Here is an 18,414-nt window from a genome sequence, read left to right as displayed (position 1 = left end):
GCCACAGACGTGTCGATGCGCTGACTACTGATTGACGCCTCAGTGGCAATCATCAAGCACTTGCCATGGAGGCATTGATGCCACTCAGAGGATCTCGCTGCTGCTCGCTCGAACTTTGCACCGCAGCCCTTTTTTCCAACATAAACTCTGCTCTCAGCTCCTCTGCCAGTTGCTGCATAAACTTCCTCTGGGCAATTGTACTGCTGGTGCACTGCTAGGAGAGGATGTGTGCAATGATTCCAGCCAGTTCGAGGATGTATTAAGTTATATAAGACTCTGGCTCGCCTTTTTAGGAGACAGAAAGTGTGTACAGTTTCATACCATTGGCGCTGCTTGAAATGCTTTATCTTTAGTATAAAGGATCTTAGCCAGTTACGTTTTTTCGACAAAGACTATGATAGTGTCTTCTACATGTCACTTTCTACATGAACTAGTTCAAAGTTCAGTTCACAAATTTTAAAATGAACTAGTTCAGTTCATAGTTCATACTTCAAAATTTTGAACTAAGTTCACAGTTCCAAAAATGAACTAGTTCATAGTTCTTATTTTCCATATGTTGCTTCAGTTCAATGCACCGTTTCAGGTTTGCCGTGGATGTGACTGAAGTGCGGATTTTCTTTTTGAAAGCCAGCAGGCAAAGTTTGCAAAGAAATGTAATGCCAGTTGTTCCTAATTAGCATAAGAAAACGCCCCGCAAATACCCATATAAGGACATGACACTTCCTGTGCACCTCCTGGGAGACAGGTTTTCGGAGATTGTCGGAGCCGCGGTGGAGGAAGTACTGAATCTCAGTACTTAAATAAAAGTACAAATAAGACATATTTACTTTAGTAAAATTATAAGCTGTCCACTACCACAAACAAGGCCTGGCTTTTTAAAAAAGTTCCTATCCTAACCAGCATAAAACGGAAATGTGTTAGAATCGGAATGCGGTTTGTTTTATTCATGGATGGATGTACCATGCAAGTAAGCAAATAAAGTGTGTGAAGCAGCGCAAATGGGGAGATGTGAAGAGGTCCAGCCAAATAAATAAGTTATGAACGCGTCTTACGCAGCCTGGCGGAGGAGTAAACGACGTTGTGGTGAGAAATAGATGGCAACTATGATTTTTCACTTTTACCGGGGCTGTATTACCGAGGGTCAGCAGCGCTGCGCCCGGGCTCTGGAGCACCGGAGCCGGCTTGGATCAGCGGTGCCCCATATATACAGTATCTACGGCAACCCATATATACAGTATCTACGGCAACCCATATATACAGTATCTACGGCAACCAAACTTTACTGGTGAGACAAACGTGTGACGGTCAGGAAGACGTTTTGGCAGGGGGGAAACTGATCAGAAAATGTAACGGAACATTGTAGAAATGTAGTGGAGTAGAAAGTATAGATAATTGCTGCAAAATGTAACAAAGTAAAAGTCAAAAGTAGGCTATGCACTATTGATTCTACTTAAGTAAAGTACAAATACGTGAAAAATGTACTTAAGTACAGTTAGGACGAATTTGTACTTTGTTACATTCTACCACTGCATTTTGGCCCTATAAATACCGATCAATCACCAAATAGTGTTAGTGTTTTTTTTGCATAATATGATTTCTTTTTCAACAAATGATCAGAAATACATTACAGTACAATACTATCATTGTAAACGACTGTAGAATTAAATAAAATGCAGTAAGCAATCATTAGGAGCAAATTGTCATCACTCAAATGTGCGTAAGAGTGCTTTTCAGTGTTCGTAGATTTTGTTCTTAGCTAAGAACAAATCCAAGTTAAGAAAACATTAGTGAATGCCAGAATCTTCGTAAAAAATTCGTAAGAAGGGTTTAAGAACACATTTCTTCGTAAGAACGGTTGGTGAATGAGGCCCAATGTTCATAGTAAGTATTATTTCAGAACCACTTCAAAGTGAAAAGCATCGCCCAAGTCACCACCTTCCTCCAAGGGCTCACCGAATTTGAGTGGAAGACATCAAACTAGGTAAGCATTTTCTTGTGTGATGTACTATAGTTCACACATCAGAAACATTTTCACAGACAGTACAATGAACAGTGCAGCTACGTACCCTGCCTGCTCAAAAGAAATGTATACTGTCATATTCTATGTTTTTGCACAAGTTGTTAGTCGGTTAACAGTTAGATGAGATAAACTCATGACCATTTCTCTTCAGTACGGACCACCCCACCAGAGCATAAATACTCTTGTCTGGATTGGAGGCCACCAAGCAGATGTGGATCAGCAAGCAGAAGTACCATGGGTTCGGCCCCTCCATCATCCTTCACAAATCTTCTAAAGCTTCTAAACAAGACTGTTCCTCCTTCCCCTCCCCAACCAAATACCCATCAACTTCAGCTCTGTGGTAAACAACCACACCACATTTTTCATACAAGTTACAGTATCATACTGTACAATGGAACTGCGGTTAGGGCATCATACTGTAAAAAACATGTACACTTATGGTATTGTAAGGGGGTAGTTACAGTGACTCCGCATATCTACATAACAAGTCTAACAGTGTATTTCATGGTACATTTTAACGTCCATTTTGAATTTGATGCCAGCAAGACATTTTCAAAAAAAGTTTGGACGTGTTGGGGTAGCACATTTTTTATACATCTTCATGCAGTGAAGATAAGGCTGTATGCCTAGTGAAGATGAAATACGCCTCTGTTTAATGGTGGGTTAGACAGAGGAAGAAAAAACAATCATTGGAAGACACTTACATTCACTTTCGCAGCTGCTGGAATCTGCATGAGGGGGAGGCATCTGCTTTTCTGTGTTGAAGAAAAAAATTATCAAAATGTAAATTACTTAAAACTCCAACCATTTGCAAAGGTATTTGATCAGTCTTAAAAAAAAAAAAAAACATCACCATTACTTGGCCTTACTAAAGGCCTTGTGTACCTTTTTCTGTTGCTCTTTTTTTTCTTCCTCCATTTCGGTCTCCGCTGTACTTCAGCCAGGTTTTAATTTTTTCCTCGGCTTCCACCACTTTTGTGCCTTGTTTTTTGGCTGCATCTGTCAGCATGAAATTAAAGAAAATTAAACAGAGAAAGGGTTAGCCGACAGATCATCTGAGTTGTATTTTGTAGAGTTCTGTACGATTAGTTGATTAATTGGCAGTCTTCCATTGACTTGTATTTCATTCAATGACACATTATGTGAGACTGTAAGGGGTTGTTTCCTCTTTTGCTATTTCAAAGTTATGTCTAAGTTTTGAATATTTGAATGTTTTTTAAAACATATCACCTATGACAACTTTTGCCAGCAAGAACGTAGAAAAGGGGCTCTTCTGTCCTCTCCCTTGCCAATTAAAATTGTTGGCCAACTCATTGGTCATAATCTCCCTCATGATTCTGTGGACAATGTCTTTGGCAGATGTTCCACCCAAGCTGGTAAGATATCTTGTCTATGAAAACAAATCATGTGTTAAGCAGCAGTAAATCAGGTCTAGGTCTCTATATATGTTAGTATTATTTTAAGTGAAGTTACAGAACATCATTAGAATTTACTAGAGAACATTGTGTGTCTCTGTTTGACAGCCTATCCTCCAGATCTTTTATGCCCGTCATGCTCCTTAAAGGAAACTGAAATTCCTCATTTACAACTTCAGCTGCATTCTCTCTTCTCAGTATGGCCTGAAGGAGGAGCGTATTCTGCCTGACTTGACCCTTTATCTCTTCCAGCATCTGGTAGATTCTGATAGATGGTAGTTCTCTTTCTGAATAAGACAAACATAAGATGCAACATTATAACTATACAGAATTGAACGTATAAAGAGAGAGACTGTGTCTCTTGTTTTGTTGTCTTTATCATAACATAACTTTTCCAGCCTTTTGTTGTATCAATCCCAGCTTTTCTTTTTAGACATGTTGCTGGCATTAAATTCAAAATGTGCTTACATTTCCTATAAAATAGTAAAATTTGACATTTTCAACATTTGATATGTTGTCCATGTCCTAAATATGGGTTTACAAGAGTTGGACATTTTACATAACATCCCAAGTTTTTTTTTTAAATTGTGGTTGTGAAAAGGGTTTATCATTTGAAAATAGTAAAACTTAGCCAGGCAAAGTTCTTTTTGGTTACATTCATTTTATTTTTGTTACTTGAACAGTTTCTAATTCATGTTATAGACTAAAAGGGTAATTGCTAAAAACTCCAAGTAAACTATTGTAAAAGGTTTGGAATAGTTATACGTACCATCTTGTCTTGGTTCAGGGACTGTCACAGCAGGTGCTGATGGTGCAAATAGTGGTATGGTTGGCAAGGTCAGGCTTTTGGCTCCATTACTGCAGAATTTCTTTTTTGGTCTTTCCATTGTCTCTGCATATGAAACAGTAAGAAACAGAATCAGTAGAATGTACAATCTATTGCCAAACATCACAACATTTACTTCCATCCAGAGTTTCCCTGCAATCTTATACAACAGGAAAGTGACTACTGTTCAAAAGTTCCTTTCAACATATCGTCCCCTTGGAATTATTATTCTATTTACATTCTATCTACAACTCTAGGGACGATATTCCCAAATCTTTAATTTGGATTTAAGGAATCTGTGGTGACCATTATGGGGAAATAATTCCTCAAGGCTGGTGCAATGACCACTGAATGTTTTCTTCTGTACCTGTGTGGAGCCAGCTTGTTGAGGCCTGCACTGGAGGTCTTCCTGAGGCTGTAACAGATGTAAATCCATTTACATATTTTGCCGATGGTCTGTTGGACACATTAAGAGTAATCAATTTTTATACTGCAAATAAGCAGTAGGCTATAAAAGGAGAACAGAGAACAGTGGAAACATACACTCTTTTCCGTACACTGTCCTCATCTGTAGACTCCAAACTGTTGCCTTCACAGAACTTCACCAGCTTTCTTCTGGCTTTTTCATAGGAACCTAAATATAGAAACAAACAACATCACTAAACCTATTATCTGAACATTTGAAAAGAACTGCTTGTCTAGGCATAGCTCACAAGGAGCATCTTTAATTTTGAGCAATATATTTGAATAGTTATTTCTCTATATTTCTTAATACTTACTCAATAACTTACCATACTCAGCCACCCATTCAGTTTCATATTCGTCCCATTCTTCATCAGGAGTTTCATTTTTTTAAACTGCTTTTCTACATCTTGTACCGTTATATGGGGGCCAAAAGGAAACTTTTTTGTCGATGCTCAGCCAGTCACTTGGTATAACCTCGGTCTCATTCTTTTCAGTAAAAACAACTATTGAATACATCTATAAAAAATAAAAATAAATATCTAGTGTTACAAACTATATACATTTATTGAAGCTCTATTAATTTCCCTAACCGTGGAAATTATCTAAACTATTCTAAATCTTATTATTACTATTCTTTATGATTGGTAAGTACGGTACATTTGTCAGATGCAGAAGGGGGGAATCAAGCAGTATGCAGTAAAGGATATGCCACAAACCCATCCTTATACTGTAAAAGAAGGACTTTTGAAACAGTCTGCGTAGGAACAATAGTCAAGGACTGCCCGGGGTGTTTCACAAAGGATATATCAAGACTCGATGAATCAATGGGATAGGTGAAAAAAGATGACTTGTTTTGGAATTTAAGACAGACTAGATGCGATGCTTCCTTGTCTTTTAAAATATTTTTCACTATATAAATATCTCCATTGAACAGAATATAGTTGTCTCCCTCTGATAAACTAATTGAAGATCCACCATTTACATATTGCTTATACTGTGTAAACTGCTGAGATGTCACATTGTATGGAAAAGGCTCATTCTTATGTTCCTGGTAAAAACCATCCTTGCACACCCTTTTTTTAGTTCTGACATTTGCTTTTTCTGACAATCTCCTGATGATCTGTTGAAGGGGCTGGGTAGGGGTCCTAATCATTTTTTTTAATGTGTAGAGGAAGTTCTCAAATGGGAAAGCTGAGAAATTATGCAGCACACCAAACTGCCTTGCATCATTGGCAAGATGTGTCAGCCCGTGTATGTTATACACAACGTAATTACCATAAACAGATTGAAAATGCTCAACAAATGTGATCAGTAACTTTTCAGCAAAATCACAGTACTGGAGGCACAGTGAGGGGCAGCATAAAATCCGAATGGCTACATGCAGAAGCATAAAATTGTGGTATAGAACATTTGGCAGATGGTCTTTCAGTGCCACTGGACCAGTGTACAGGATAAAAGTTCTGAACTCTGTTGCTTTCCACCTATCTACCTCAACAAGTGATCTCCCTTTCCGTGCAAACTCTCTGGGGAGTGTCATGGCAAAGGACATAAGAGCTGCAGAAATTAGGCCTATCTGATGAGCCCCTAAACGAGTTGGAAGTGGTCCCCTCATCCAAAAACCTATCAACTTTCTCATAACCCCAAGAAAAACCAGGTGCATAACATCTAATGGAAATTGGGTGACCATACCAATTCCAACCCCTGTCAAAACACTGGTCCCTTTATGGTGAAACTCATCATTTTTATTAATAAAAGACGTATCTGTCCGTAAGGGTGAATCAACTTCAGGAAAAGTCATGCGATTTTCCGCCCATGTTCCCTCCTGTGTGCATTTTTCACAGCCGTGGTATGCATTGTGGGCTTTAATGTTTTTTACAAAAGCCCTCGCACTTGCATCGCAAACAAAATTGGAAATTTTAATATCTACACATTTGCCAATTACATCCACACCCTCTAATTTAAGCTTTCCATATTCATTCACAAATGTTTCCAGGAACAGATTGACATTCTCTGGTTTTTTAGATCCAAGATATAAAGCGATGACGAATGGTTGCTTTGTTTTGTCTTCCTCTACCAAGCCTAGAATGGGCCAGAATTGCTGATTGCTGCTTTTGAACAAAGGTAGTCCATCAATATTCACTTGTAAATGAATTACTTTTGGGAGAAGGTCTATCTGGTTCAACACATGCCTAATGCCTTTCTCAACTCCAAAATAATGCATGGTGCCACCAGCAATCTGCTGGACCTCATAATTAGTTGGAGTACTTAAAAGAGTGCGGGCATCCTTTGGGAGATATGGATGATATATTCTCAGGACGCCCAAGAGCCCATTTAGGTTGCATTGTGGTATTTGGCTGTCTATTGCCCAACCTCTGAGCTCCTCCCCAAGACACTCTGCAGACTCAACAGATTCGTCATCACTTGAGTCAGTTTCTGTTAGAGCATCTGACCAAAATTCACCAATCACGTTATCGTCAACATTAAACTCAGTCTCTAACTCGTCTGATTCATAGGACATGGGCCAATCAGATACAGCGTCTGACCACACATCATCAGCAGGGACGTTTTTTGCCAGGCATATATTTACGTCGGCTGCGTCAGATTCAGCATTGACGTTAACCTCACTATGAACCTCACTAAGGACATTGTAAGCCCTCCGCTTTGCCTGACGTTTAAGTGTTCTGTCTGAATAAATGTTTGCAGACATAGCTAGTGTGTAGTTACGTATCTCTGTAATATGCTGCCAAACAAATAACTAACGTTAATTACAGCTGATTTCGATTCTGTTTAATCTAGCTAGCGTATGCCTACGAAAGCTATGTTTACCTAGCTATGGCTCGATAGCTAGCTAACGTTAACTGTTAGCTAGAAGCTAGCAGGCTATATGTAGATGCTAGCTGTCGCTAAATTACCGGTATGCTAAATTATAAGGCGAAATTTACATCAGATTGCTAACGTGAAGCCATATAACAGATCGAGCCTTACTAGATAACAGATTGATTACATATTGAAACAAATATATAACAAAACAATATATTTAATCGAGCAGATTACCTTGAACTGGCTGGGCTAACGTTAACGGCTGAAGTGGAGGCTAACGGTTAGAAGATAAAGGAAAATAACGGTACAATTCTATATCACACACTCACCGTTCTCTTGTAAGAATGAGCTCGCGCTCATCTTTAGGTCCGATGCATCCATAGACAGTATATAATGCATCCAGACGTTTAGATGGTATTCATGTTGTGTAAGCGAGGACAGGGTATGATACCTATAAAATACGGTGTTTACATAGCTAAATAAACTGTACATTGTTTACATACGGTGTTTTACATGTCAAACGGATCTGCTGCTGGGAAAGGTTTATTTAGATGACTTGTCAGACAACTAAAACAATGATTAACAAGTAAATGTTTCTGAAATGTATTGTATGAAACACGAAGTAAGCTAAAAGTAAGTGTCGGTGTTGGTGACTTGTTTGTCAACACACTGGGCGCAGATATGAGGCTGCTGTCTGTAGCAAAGCTTTTTTTTTTGATAAGGGATTAGCCCAGGAAAATTTATTTAAAACCAGATGTAACGTTTTTACAGCAGACTGTAATAAACAGCCACTGTGTCACAGCACTTAATGAAAGATCCTGGACTTAAAACACATTCATTGAATGTGTTTTAAGTCCAGGAAAATATAATAATATATTATTATATTTTGCACATTATGCAATGATTTGCACATGTTTTATCTTGGTTTTGTATGTTATTACTTATACTGTATTTATACAGTAAGCTTGTTTTGCATAAACTTTAATAAAGTACTTCAAAAAAGGAAAGATTGAACATGTTACCTCATTTTACCCCCTTATGTTACATATTCAGTTTTACACAAAATGTGAATGTAGAGGTAATTTTTATTGTTATATTATTTTATTCATCCATCTTTTTTCATATGATTTCCTGTCATTTCTTTGTAATCTTTAATAAATACATTGTTCTGATTTCACACATTTGATGCATTGTATTGCTTGGAAAAAACGTCATAAAAACGAGCCAGAAAAATATTCTTTTCGCCATGTTTACTGGGAAGAGTGATAAAACATGAAATGCTGCAAGCATATATTTTGAGGGAAGTAACGTTCGGCCATTGCAGCTGACCATACGAACGTTGGCCCAACGTTGTATTTCTGTCAGATAGGTCGGGCCATCGCAGCTGACCATACCAACGTTGGCCCAACGTTGTATTTCTGTTGTATAGGTTGGGCCAACGTAACCAACCAATATTGACGTTGGCCCAACGTCTGTTTGCTACCTGGGCTCTTTCCGATTTACAGCCCCCCTCTCGTGGCTTAAAATAACTCACCGTTGTCGGCTCCAGCCGCTGAACTACACGTTGTAAACAGCCATGGGTTGCATGCCTGGTCCTCCGGGTAACGTTAGCAGTTAGCAGGGTTAGCATGGCGGCGTTAGCCAGGACCAGTCGGGATCACTTTACTGGCTATGTCTCAATTGTTTTTGCGAGTAACCAACTCGGGTACTCTAGCTATAGAATTCTATGTGAGTACACAAATGTTGAAATGACAAAAAATGTCCATCCCTAGTTGCTGTGATAAATTAGCCTGAAGCTAATGCTTACCTGTTCAGGAGGAAATAAGCCAACTCTGCGTCCTTTTGGGATATAAGCTGTCTCCATCTTTCAAATACATCTCCAATATTTACTAGGGGGTTGTTACGTCTCTGGTCACGCAACTGTTAGAAACATGCTGTTTTCTTTTTTTATGTCATGTAGAATCTATCTCCGTTGATCCTGTTTGTGCTTTCATGGCTGTACTACCGTTACAGCTGTAGCGCGCTGGGTTTACGTTTTTACAGGTATATCTGGCAACCCGGCCTGCCTGTCAAACTGGGCCGATGATAACAACACACAGATCAAAACATAAACATAAATTCCCCTACACGGAATGTAAATTTCAAAAAGAAAAAATACTGACATTAGCATTGTTGTCAGAAAAGATAGTATTTCAGTTTAACATGTTTCCTTAATATCTGATGAGGCATTGGTGTCTTTTGGATTTATTACAGTACACATATTACATATTGGACCTTTGAATTGAATGACAGTGACTTTTAATGCCATAAGGATTTAAGAATGCAATTTCATGATTGTTTACCCACAGTGGCTGTTTTAGGAAGTCACGTAATTTGAGTTTGTGCAACCAATGTGCAATAAGTGATTTCAGGTTAAATACACCTGGATCTGAGAGGTGCTCAGTCAATTTCCAGTTTGAGTTGTCATCCTACTATGAGCAAATATTAAAACCTACATGATATTTTACTAAAAAAGTAACAGTTAGAGCAAAGGTGCAAGAAAATGTGCAAAACTGTAAATCTGCCTACCCGCAATTTTTCATTCAAATATGGGGAAATTTATAAAACATTATAACTTTAATGAACTGTTTGAATTCAAAGCGTACAGTCCAAACAGACTGATCTCATGAATTGGCGTATGTATGCCGTTTTGGCATGTTATCAAGACGCATTATCGCATTTTAGCGTGTATATCAACGCAAATCGGCCACCATTTACCTACATTGCAAGTGAATTTCCGCCGTAACGAGTAGTATAAAGTTACGGGGGATTGCGTAAGGAGGTAGGTTGGGTGGCAGATGGGTAAAACACAGGACTTTCACCCAGGAGTGCTGGGTTTGCGTCCCACATGTGGCAATTTTTCAGCTATTTTGTTTTTTTTAAGCCTTCCCCAATGTTTTTTTCCTAAACTCAACCGTTTATTGTTTTCCTAAGCGTGTTTTTGTCGTTATTTTCCGTGTTTTTGTCACTGTTTTGTTACTAAAGCCTTTCCCTGTGTTCTTTTCCTAAACCCAACCATTTTATTTATTTATTTATTTTTTAACAGGCGTGTGACGTTGTTCTCGCGATAGTACATGGCGTTCTCGCGATAACACGCAACGTGGCGAGGCCACGTGGTGGGTATGTTTACATCTGCTGTATACAGCGTAGATATACACGTGGATACCTGAAAATGCGTACAATAACACGCCATTTGGCTTTAGGAAAGTGGCGTGTATGTTTACGCAAAGTCATGATGCCATGTTGCTTTTAGGGACTTTGCCTTGTGGTACAACTGCTCAACCTTGTCTGACTGGCTACTTTTTACTTTAATTGTATTAAGATTAAACAAAACTGAGGCTATTCCCATGGGAACGTTAGGTTGTCACTATTTTAACTTGCAGGACTCAAATAAGGGTTCAAAAGTATAAAATAAAAGCATTTGACACATTGCTGGTGATTTAGAAAATGTATCCCCTCTCTATGCTATATAGACTGAGTACTTATAACCATAAGTACATTGTTTTCAAAACATAAGCATGGTTTTAACTTTTTTAAACAAAACAATTTATAGTTTGAATTTTGTCACGCCACTTATATAATATCTACCCCAATGTCTTATAAAGCTAACCGTTGTGTCCGATTTGATTTTAAGACATTTTTATAAACGCCAAGCGTCTTGTTAGGACGAGCAGCTAGCTAGCTCTATGTCCCATTCAAAACAATTGGAAACGATTGCAGCTAGCTAGCTATACTTTCAGCATAGATATAATAATAAAAACTGTTGTGTCCGATTTGAATTTAAGGTATTTTTATGAACTGAGGGGTCTTATTAGGAGAAGCAGCAAGCTAGCTATGTGTCCCATTGAATACATTGGGAAATGATTGTGGGTAGTTAGCTACACTTTCAGCATAACTATAGTATATTTACAGTTTGAATTTCGTCAGGGCATGAATATTACAGGTTCTAGCTAGCTCTCACTGATGGACTGGAGTCACCGCGGGCTCTATCAATGAGACTCGCGGACAAGAGGCGTTTATTTCCCCGATTGTTTGTTTAAATAACTCAACACACATATCCATTATTAGATTAACTGGAACATGTGGGCTGCGGTAAGAGATTGCGGGCGTAACAAGCTTGCTGACCGCGCTCTCAGTCACTCACCGGCCGGCCGGTAGCAGGAAGAGGGGAGAGAGAACAGCGAGCTGCAGGCCCTGGGGCTCTGACAGGGCAGCGGCGTTTGGTAGTCCAGTCACCCAGAAAAGGGTAAGTTTGTGCGGGTATTGAGCACCGGGCCACCGGCCGAGCTCAATTAAGCTCACGGCAGGCCCGGGGTCTGTGATGGAGGACAGGCAGGGCGGCGATGTAGCAACCCAACTCGGACAAAATTTGCAATTAGCCATCAATTTTCGTAAAGCGGCCCATATTTGATCTTTACATAGTTGATTTCTCGCATAAAAAAGTTTCAAAAGTGAATTTTGTAATGGAATAGCAGAGATCTGCGTGACCTAGATTCAGAAGACTACCTGATCTCAGGTCAGTTGTGTAGCCTATGTAAATGTTGGGGCGTGACTGTTCTCTTAATACACCCTTGGGCGTGACAAAGTTACAGTCTTGGGAGGTTGACGTCAACTTCCAGCTTTGTTGAGATTCCCCCGTTTTCATCGGCAGTTTCAAAATATGAGATTTTCATAATAATGGGGTGTCAATGGGATTTTGAGCTTCTATGTATGTCCTATTTACCCACCGAACTGTCGTTATTCAACTATGACAGGGTAAAATCGGTTTTGCATTCTATCACCCCTTTGAATGTCAAATCTGTATACATTTTAAACCCTAGAAAATAATTATGTTCAAGTAGGCTAGTTGAATTAAATAAAACACTAATTATATTAAATACAATTAATTGGATCATAATATAATCCAATAAAATATATTACACTGCATAATGAGCACTTTTACTTTTGGTATTTTAAGTATATTTTGATGATACTTTTGTACTATTACATAGGTAATAGGGCTCCGGTCAGTTTTTAATTAGCCTACATTAGTAACAGTTCATTTTGTATATATATATATATATATAAGACCTTTGTAACTGCAAGGCTTTATTAATAATAATATGAATAATATTTCTCCAAAGTTGACAGGTAGGCTACGTAAATTAATTCATTTCGCAATTTCACCTTTCTACATCAAATCAGTTTACCTTTGCAAGCACCGTCCTCCCTTGAGGAAAGCCATAGATAAATGGGGCAAACCAACCAAACTAAACGGGAATCCCCATGGATGTAGCGATATCCCCGCTTGACATTAGAGGAAGGAACCCGACGCTGTGATTGGTCAAACTCTTCTTCTTTAGTTTTTTTTCCACAATGCTCGTGGCTGCTACGCTGTTTATCCTTATATATATATATATATATATATATATATATATATATATATATATATATATATATGTCAATGTGTTTATCCCAAAGGTTTTATATGTCAATGGGTTTTAGCCGCCTACTACCATCAAGTGTAGATGAGATGGTTACTGCGCGTCAACGAGTCACCTGATTTTCGCGTTGTTTAAAGTGACAAATCATATCACCGTATTGATGTCAAAATGCGTACCTACTAGGCAAAATGCGTACAGGTTGGCAGGTCTTTATCTGCGATACCCTGAACGAGGGCGCCTCAGTCAGCCCACTGTTCAGTCTGCGCAGATAACTTTGGGGAATGGTCGTCAGAGTATGGCTACTTTCAACCACTAAAAAGGTATGGCTAATTAAATTAAATCTAATCGAATGAACACGTTAAGTAGGCTAGCTCCATGTGTAGTATTTGTGGAACCAATCTGTGATTCCCTGATCACAATGATGGCAATATCTAAATTTGCTAACTGTAGGCAAATGTACAGTAGCTTAGGACTAGCTAGCCTACAACAAGTTTTTAAAGTGTGCTATTAATAGCCTGCCATAACAGCTTGAGCACCTCTAAAAATAGCCTAGCGACTCCGCTGCAGTTACCTCCCTATAAGACACTTTCTTATTTTTAACTGTCAATGCAAATGAAAAATAAATAATTCAACCTGACAGATCATCAGAGTCATTCTAATCAGAACTGAACCACTGGAACAACAAACCCTGATCCACAGTCTGGTTCCCCATAGATGGATATAGCCTACGTTTCTTTTTTTAAAGAAAACAGCCAAGTTCAGGTGAGAAAGTATAAGATAAACCTTTACCATTATCCCACTGCACTGAACAGCAACCCCATATTTGCATATGTCATAAATAGGTGAATTTATAACCTTTGGTAGCCTACATGATGCATTCTCTATTGATTAGTCGATTACATTTGACTTCTGGTTGACAGCACAAAGGAGTGAGGAGAATAGAGAGGGAGAAGGGCGGAGAGAGAAGAATGAACAAGGTGAGATGGCTAGGTAGTCTATAAGACATATATATGTAGGACTACGGTGTTTTGTTTTCTCTTTTATTTGAAGATTATTTTTCTAGTTGATTACAAAATGTTTTGTATGTGATTGTCAGTGATATGACGGAGAGAGGAGGATGGAGAGAGAAAGACAGCAGGATGGAGAGAGAGTGGACAAAGAGAGGGACCTGGAAGAACCAGGTGAGAAAGTGGACATATATTGTATAGGCAAAAACATTTAAAACACTTAAAATATTCCATTCACATTATATTTCCATATGCATTTCATGGAGGACTAAGATCTTAAGAAAAAGAGATGTTGGATTTTCCCCATCTGGTTCAGAGGCATTATTAGATTAGATTATTCATCATTTAGCTGTATAACCATATCAGTTTCTATCAATGATGTAAATGAAAAAGTTGAAAATTAACAGCAGAAAAAAACATGAATAATCCTGTCTAAAAATATGTTATGGCTTATTTTACCAGTTCAAGGTATGTGCAGGGGCGTAGCTCAAAATTCTGGGCCCTGTAGAAAGTCATTTTCTATGGGCCCCTCCCTGCATCCACAGCTATTACAGTAATTCTAGCATCTTTTTGGGCCCCTCCTCACATGAGGGCCCTGGGTACTCATTCCCCGCTTTGTACTAAGAACTATATAAAAAACTTTCACTGTCTCCCGCAACTTCATTGCAACAAACATACAAAATACATTGCCATCTTTTTTTCACAGCAGATGCCTTGAATTTGTTGATAGTTTGTCATAATTGCATGTCTCAATCTGTCTATTTCTTTCCCCAAAACTCAACAGAAATCATGATTTAAGGGTTTAAAAAAAAAAAATCTTACCCCGGACCCCCCTAGCTTAACTGCTATCAACTTTTCATTAGTGGCTGAGCCCCCCCAAAGGTCAGATCTTAGAATCGCCCCTGTGGCATACAGTCGCTTAAACATATAGTAACTGATGTTAATCCAATACATAGGCGTAGATTTTCCCCAATATTTAGAAGAGGTATATTTGTCAAATATGAAAGACAACCCACTCCCCAAAAGAGGTCCCAGGCCAGGTTAGGAAATTAACTAACAATGTAAAGATCAACAAGCCACTGATAGATATTTTCAAATTTGATTAATTCAATAAATTATAATTTTTTTGTCTTAAATCCACCAGCCATTTTCATATTATACCAACATTTGCAGCATCCTGAGCCTTTTTGGTAAGGTTACTAAGATTCTCCCCAAAACATATTTCCTTTTTATTTTTAAAGAACTATACAAAAAACTTTCACTGTCTCCCGCAACTTCATTGCAACAAACATACAAAATACATCACAACTTTTATCGCAATTTTTTCCAAAAGCTCCCGCGAAATCAGGCATTTTGGACCACACCAATCTCAAAAAAGGCCGCGAAATCCTGGAGGGACTGGTTATTGCCACTGTTCATCACATCCCCAACCGGCACCGTCAGACACCACTGACCAAGAGCCTGGGTCTGCAGAGGTTCCTTCCTAAAAGGGAGTTTTTTCTCGCCACTGTCGCACTGAATGCTTGCTCTTGGGGGAATTACTAGAATTGTTGGGGCTTTGTAAACTATAGAGTGTGGTCTAGACCTACTCTATCTGTAAAGTGTCTCGAGATAACTGTTACTGTCTTGTTATAATTTGATACTATAAATAAAATTGAATTGAAGATACAGTATATGTGAAGAAAATGCGGTCTGTATGCAGGACACATTTAGCCACAATAACACACCCTGCCCATGCATGTTCACTAGTGTATCTTTCACTTATATTTGTTATAATCAAACTGATTCTCTCTGAATTTTCAGACATATTATTGAAGCAGTGAAGTTAATATTATGGAGGAATGGATACACTTGCTGCGGCCAATAAGAGCCCCTGTTACTTCTGTGTGATTGGGTTTGACAGGCGTGTGGTTAATTTTCTGATCATCTTTAAATTACAGAAAAATTAAATAGAAGTATATTTAAAAGTTATAGGTATTAGACACTGTAAATGGGACAGACAAAAATGAATAGGAGCTAGGAAGACAACAAATTACATTTATTTCATTGATTTAGAAAGTGACAGTGACACACAGGTCTATGTGTCTTCCTCATGCCCAGGACTTTTTTTTTGCCAAGGGACACTTTGGGCCCTCCCTTGACCCGGGGCCGGCACATCGGACCTGGTGTTGCCCACTGACGGCGGCCCTGGTAACGCATGTTTTGTGGGTTTCTTCTGCCTCGTGGTCCATATTGCTTTCTTTGGTGAAAGGGTCTGAGACGGTAAAGTGGGGTGCTTTGGTTTTTTGGTCCAGTGTTTCCCCTTTCGTCAAAGCATGACCTGTGTAACAAGAATTTATTCGACAAATTTAAAAAAGTATGAAGCAACAACACTTACAAGGCAAGTCCCTCAGTCACAGAAAACGTAAAAGTATGTAATGCTTCAAAAATGTTACATTGAAACTGTAATTTCCTGATGATAGCAGAGCCATCACACTTTTAGTTTATTCTAGACCAGATCCAAAGATGATGTGACATGCTGCTGCAAAAAAAACGATTCCTAAGTGTTTTTGTGTCCCTATAAGATGACGTACCTCACGTCATGCTTTGCCTTCTTGCTCCCTCCTCTCCAGGTCATTTCTCCACGTCCCTTGTGACCCGAGCATTCTGGGTGTCTGCATAGATTATAAATTGTTTCAATCTCTTTAATATTAGAAGTAAAATATAAATTTAAGATGTAATCGCAGTGATAAAAACAAATAATAATACAAACTGTAACCACGGTCTGTGTGTTGCCATTAGAGGACTTACCGCCATTCCTCTGCATCCTGTACAGGCTTTGCACAGCATCTCATGTTTCTCCTTCTGGTTATAGTTCTCTTTTTTGGCATGGCAACCATAACAACGTTACCTTCTGCCCAAACGTGTCTTCTCCTCTTCCTCTCTGGACCGAGGCTGTCTGGCCTTTTGCATAAAAATAAAAATGTTGTTTGAATCTCCAGAATCTTAACAGCATCAGTAAATCATTAGCACGGGAAAGTGATCCAACACTTACCTTCTGATACCGGCTGATTTGAAATCTTCCCATTTCCTTTTATAGGAGGGTTTTTCTTTGCCCTCCAAGCCTTCTTTTAGAGTCTGCTCTTGCACCTCACGTGGCAAAGTCTGCTTGACCCTCACAGATTTTTCTTTAATGGCCCTGGAACAAACAGCACTCATATATTTCTTTCGAAAAGCTCTGGCGTGAACACTCACCCAGGAAGACTTCTTTCTTGCCGTTGTGTCCATTCTTCTCCTCTTCCTCTCTGGACCAAGGCTGTCTGGCCTTTTGCATAAATATAAAAAAGTTGTTTGAATCTCCAGAATCTTAACGCCTACAGTAAATCATCAATACAGGGCAGTGATATAACACTTACTTTCTGATACCGGCCGATTCCAGATCCTCCCATCTCCTTTTAGGGAAAGGTTTTGGATTGGCCTCCAAACCTTCTCTCAGGGTCTTCTTAACTCTGCGGGACTCTCCAGTAGTGCTCTTCAAGCATTTGGTTGAACGGGGAGTCCTCACAGGGGTACTGGTTTTGTCTTGGGCCTCAGGTGGAATCCTCCATGGCAAAGTCTGCTGGACAGATTCCCCTTCAATGGCCCTGGAGCGACCGGTACCTTTGGCCTCTTTGATTTCGGTGGACCCCCCATTATTAGATATGTTGGAGGACCTGGATGCTAGCTCAGTCTGTCCACTTATGGAAAGTCTGGCCATTGCTTCGCTGATCTCTTTAATGAGAGGATCTTCGTCACCTATATCATACTAAAAGAGAATATTTGGATACATGTTTAAACCATCTGTCGACTAAACACAACACATAAAACTATTTTCCTTTTATAGGAGGGTTTTTCCTTTGCCCTCCAAGCCTTCTTTTAGAGTCTGCTCTTGCACCTCATGTGGCAAAGTCTGCTTGACCTTCACAGATTTTTCTTTAATGGCCCTGGAACAAACAGCACTCATATATTTCCTTCGAAAAGCTCTGGCGTGAACACTCACCCAAGAAGATTTCTTTCTTGCCGTTGTGTCCACTCTTCTCCTCTTCCTCTCTGGACCAAGGCTGTCTGGCCTTTTGCATAAAGATAAAAAAAGTTGTTTGAATCTCCAGAATCTTAACGCCTACAGTAAATCATCAATACAGGGCAGTGATATAACACTTACTTTCTGTAATCTCCAGAATCTAGCTCAGTCTGTCCACTTATGGAAAACCTTCTCTCAGGGTCTTCTTATTGGGACTCTCCAGTAGTGCTCTTTAATTTTGTTGAGGGATCCTCAGGGGTACCTATATCATACTAAAAGGAATATTTGGATACATGTTTAATGGCCATCTGTCGACTTGAACACAACACATAAAACCCCATAAATAACATGTTAAATGCA

The 18,414-nt window shown here is 39.1% G+C and overlaps 1 protein-coding gene across 1 annotated transcript; it reads right to left on the bottom strand.

The window, feature by feature from the left end:
- Window positions 1-16,013: 16,013 nt before the first annotated feature.
- Window positions 16,014-18,073, bottom strand: LOC114571645 (uncharacterized). Its single transcript, XM_028602693.1, has 6 exons — window positions 18,034-18,073; window positions 17,411-17,799; window positions 17,050-17,319; window positions 16,806-16,958; window positions 16,589-16,669; window positions 16,014-16,335 (listed from the first exon to the last, which is right to left on the bottom strand). Exons 2-6 carry the CDS (start codon window positions 17,749-17,751, stop codon window positions 16,059-16,061), a joined length of 1,122 nt encoding a protein of 373 aa, XP_028458494.1. The 5' UTR covers window positions 17,752-17,799; window positions 18,034-18,073; the 3' UTR covers window positions 16,014-16,058.
- Window positions 18,074-18,414: the final 341 nt, after the last annotated feature.

The sequence above is a fragment of the Perca flavescens genome, chromosome 17, assembly GCF_004354835.1.
Source record: "Perca flavescens isolate YP-PL-M2 chromosome 17, PFLA_1.0, whole genome shotgun sequence".
Lineage (NCBI taxonomy): Eukaryota > Metazoa > Chordata > Actinopteri > Perciformes > Percidae > Perca > Perca flavescens.
The sequence above is the reverse complement of the archived record's forward strand: the minus strand, read 5'-3'. Positions and strand labels throughout refer to the sequence as shown.

Excerpts from the sequence above, each read along its gene's own strand:
- LOC114571645 (XM_028602693.1), bottom strand. The coding sequence starts at position 17,751 with ATGGCCAGACTTTCCATAAGTGGACAGACTGAGCTAGCATCCAGGTCC. Across the intron at positions 17,320-17,410 it reads GAATCGGCCGGTATCAGAAA|GCCAGACAGCCTTGGTCCAG; the intron begins GTAAGTGTTATA and ends TTTATGCAAAAG. Across the intron at positions 16,959-17,049 it reads AAATCAGCCGGTATCAGAAG|GCCAGACAGCCTCGGTCCAG; the intron begins GTAAGTGTTGGA and ends TTTATGCAAAAG.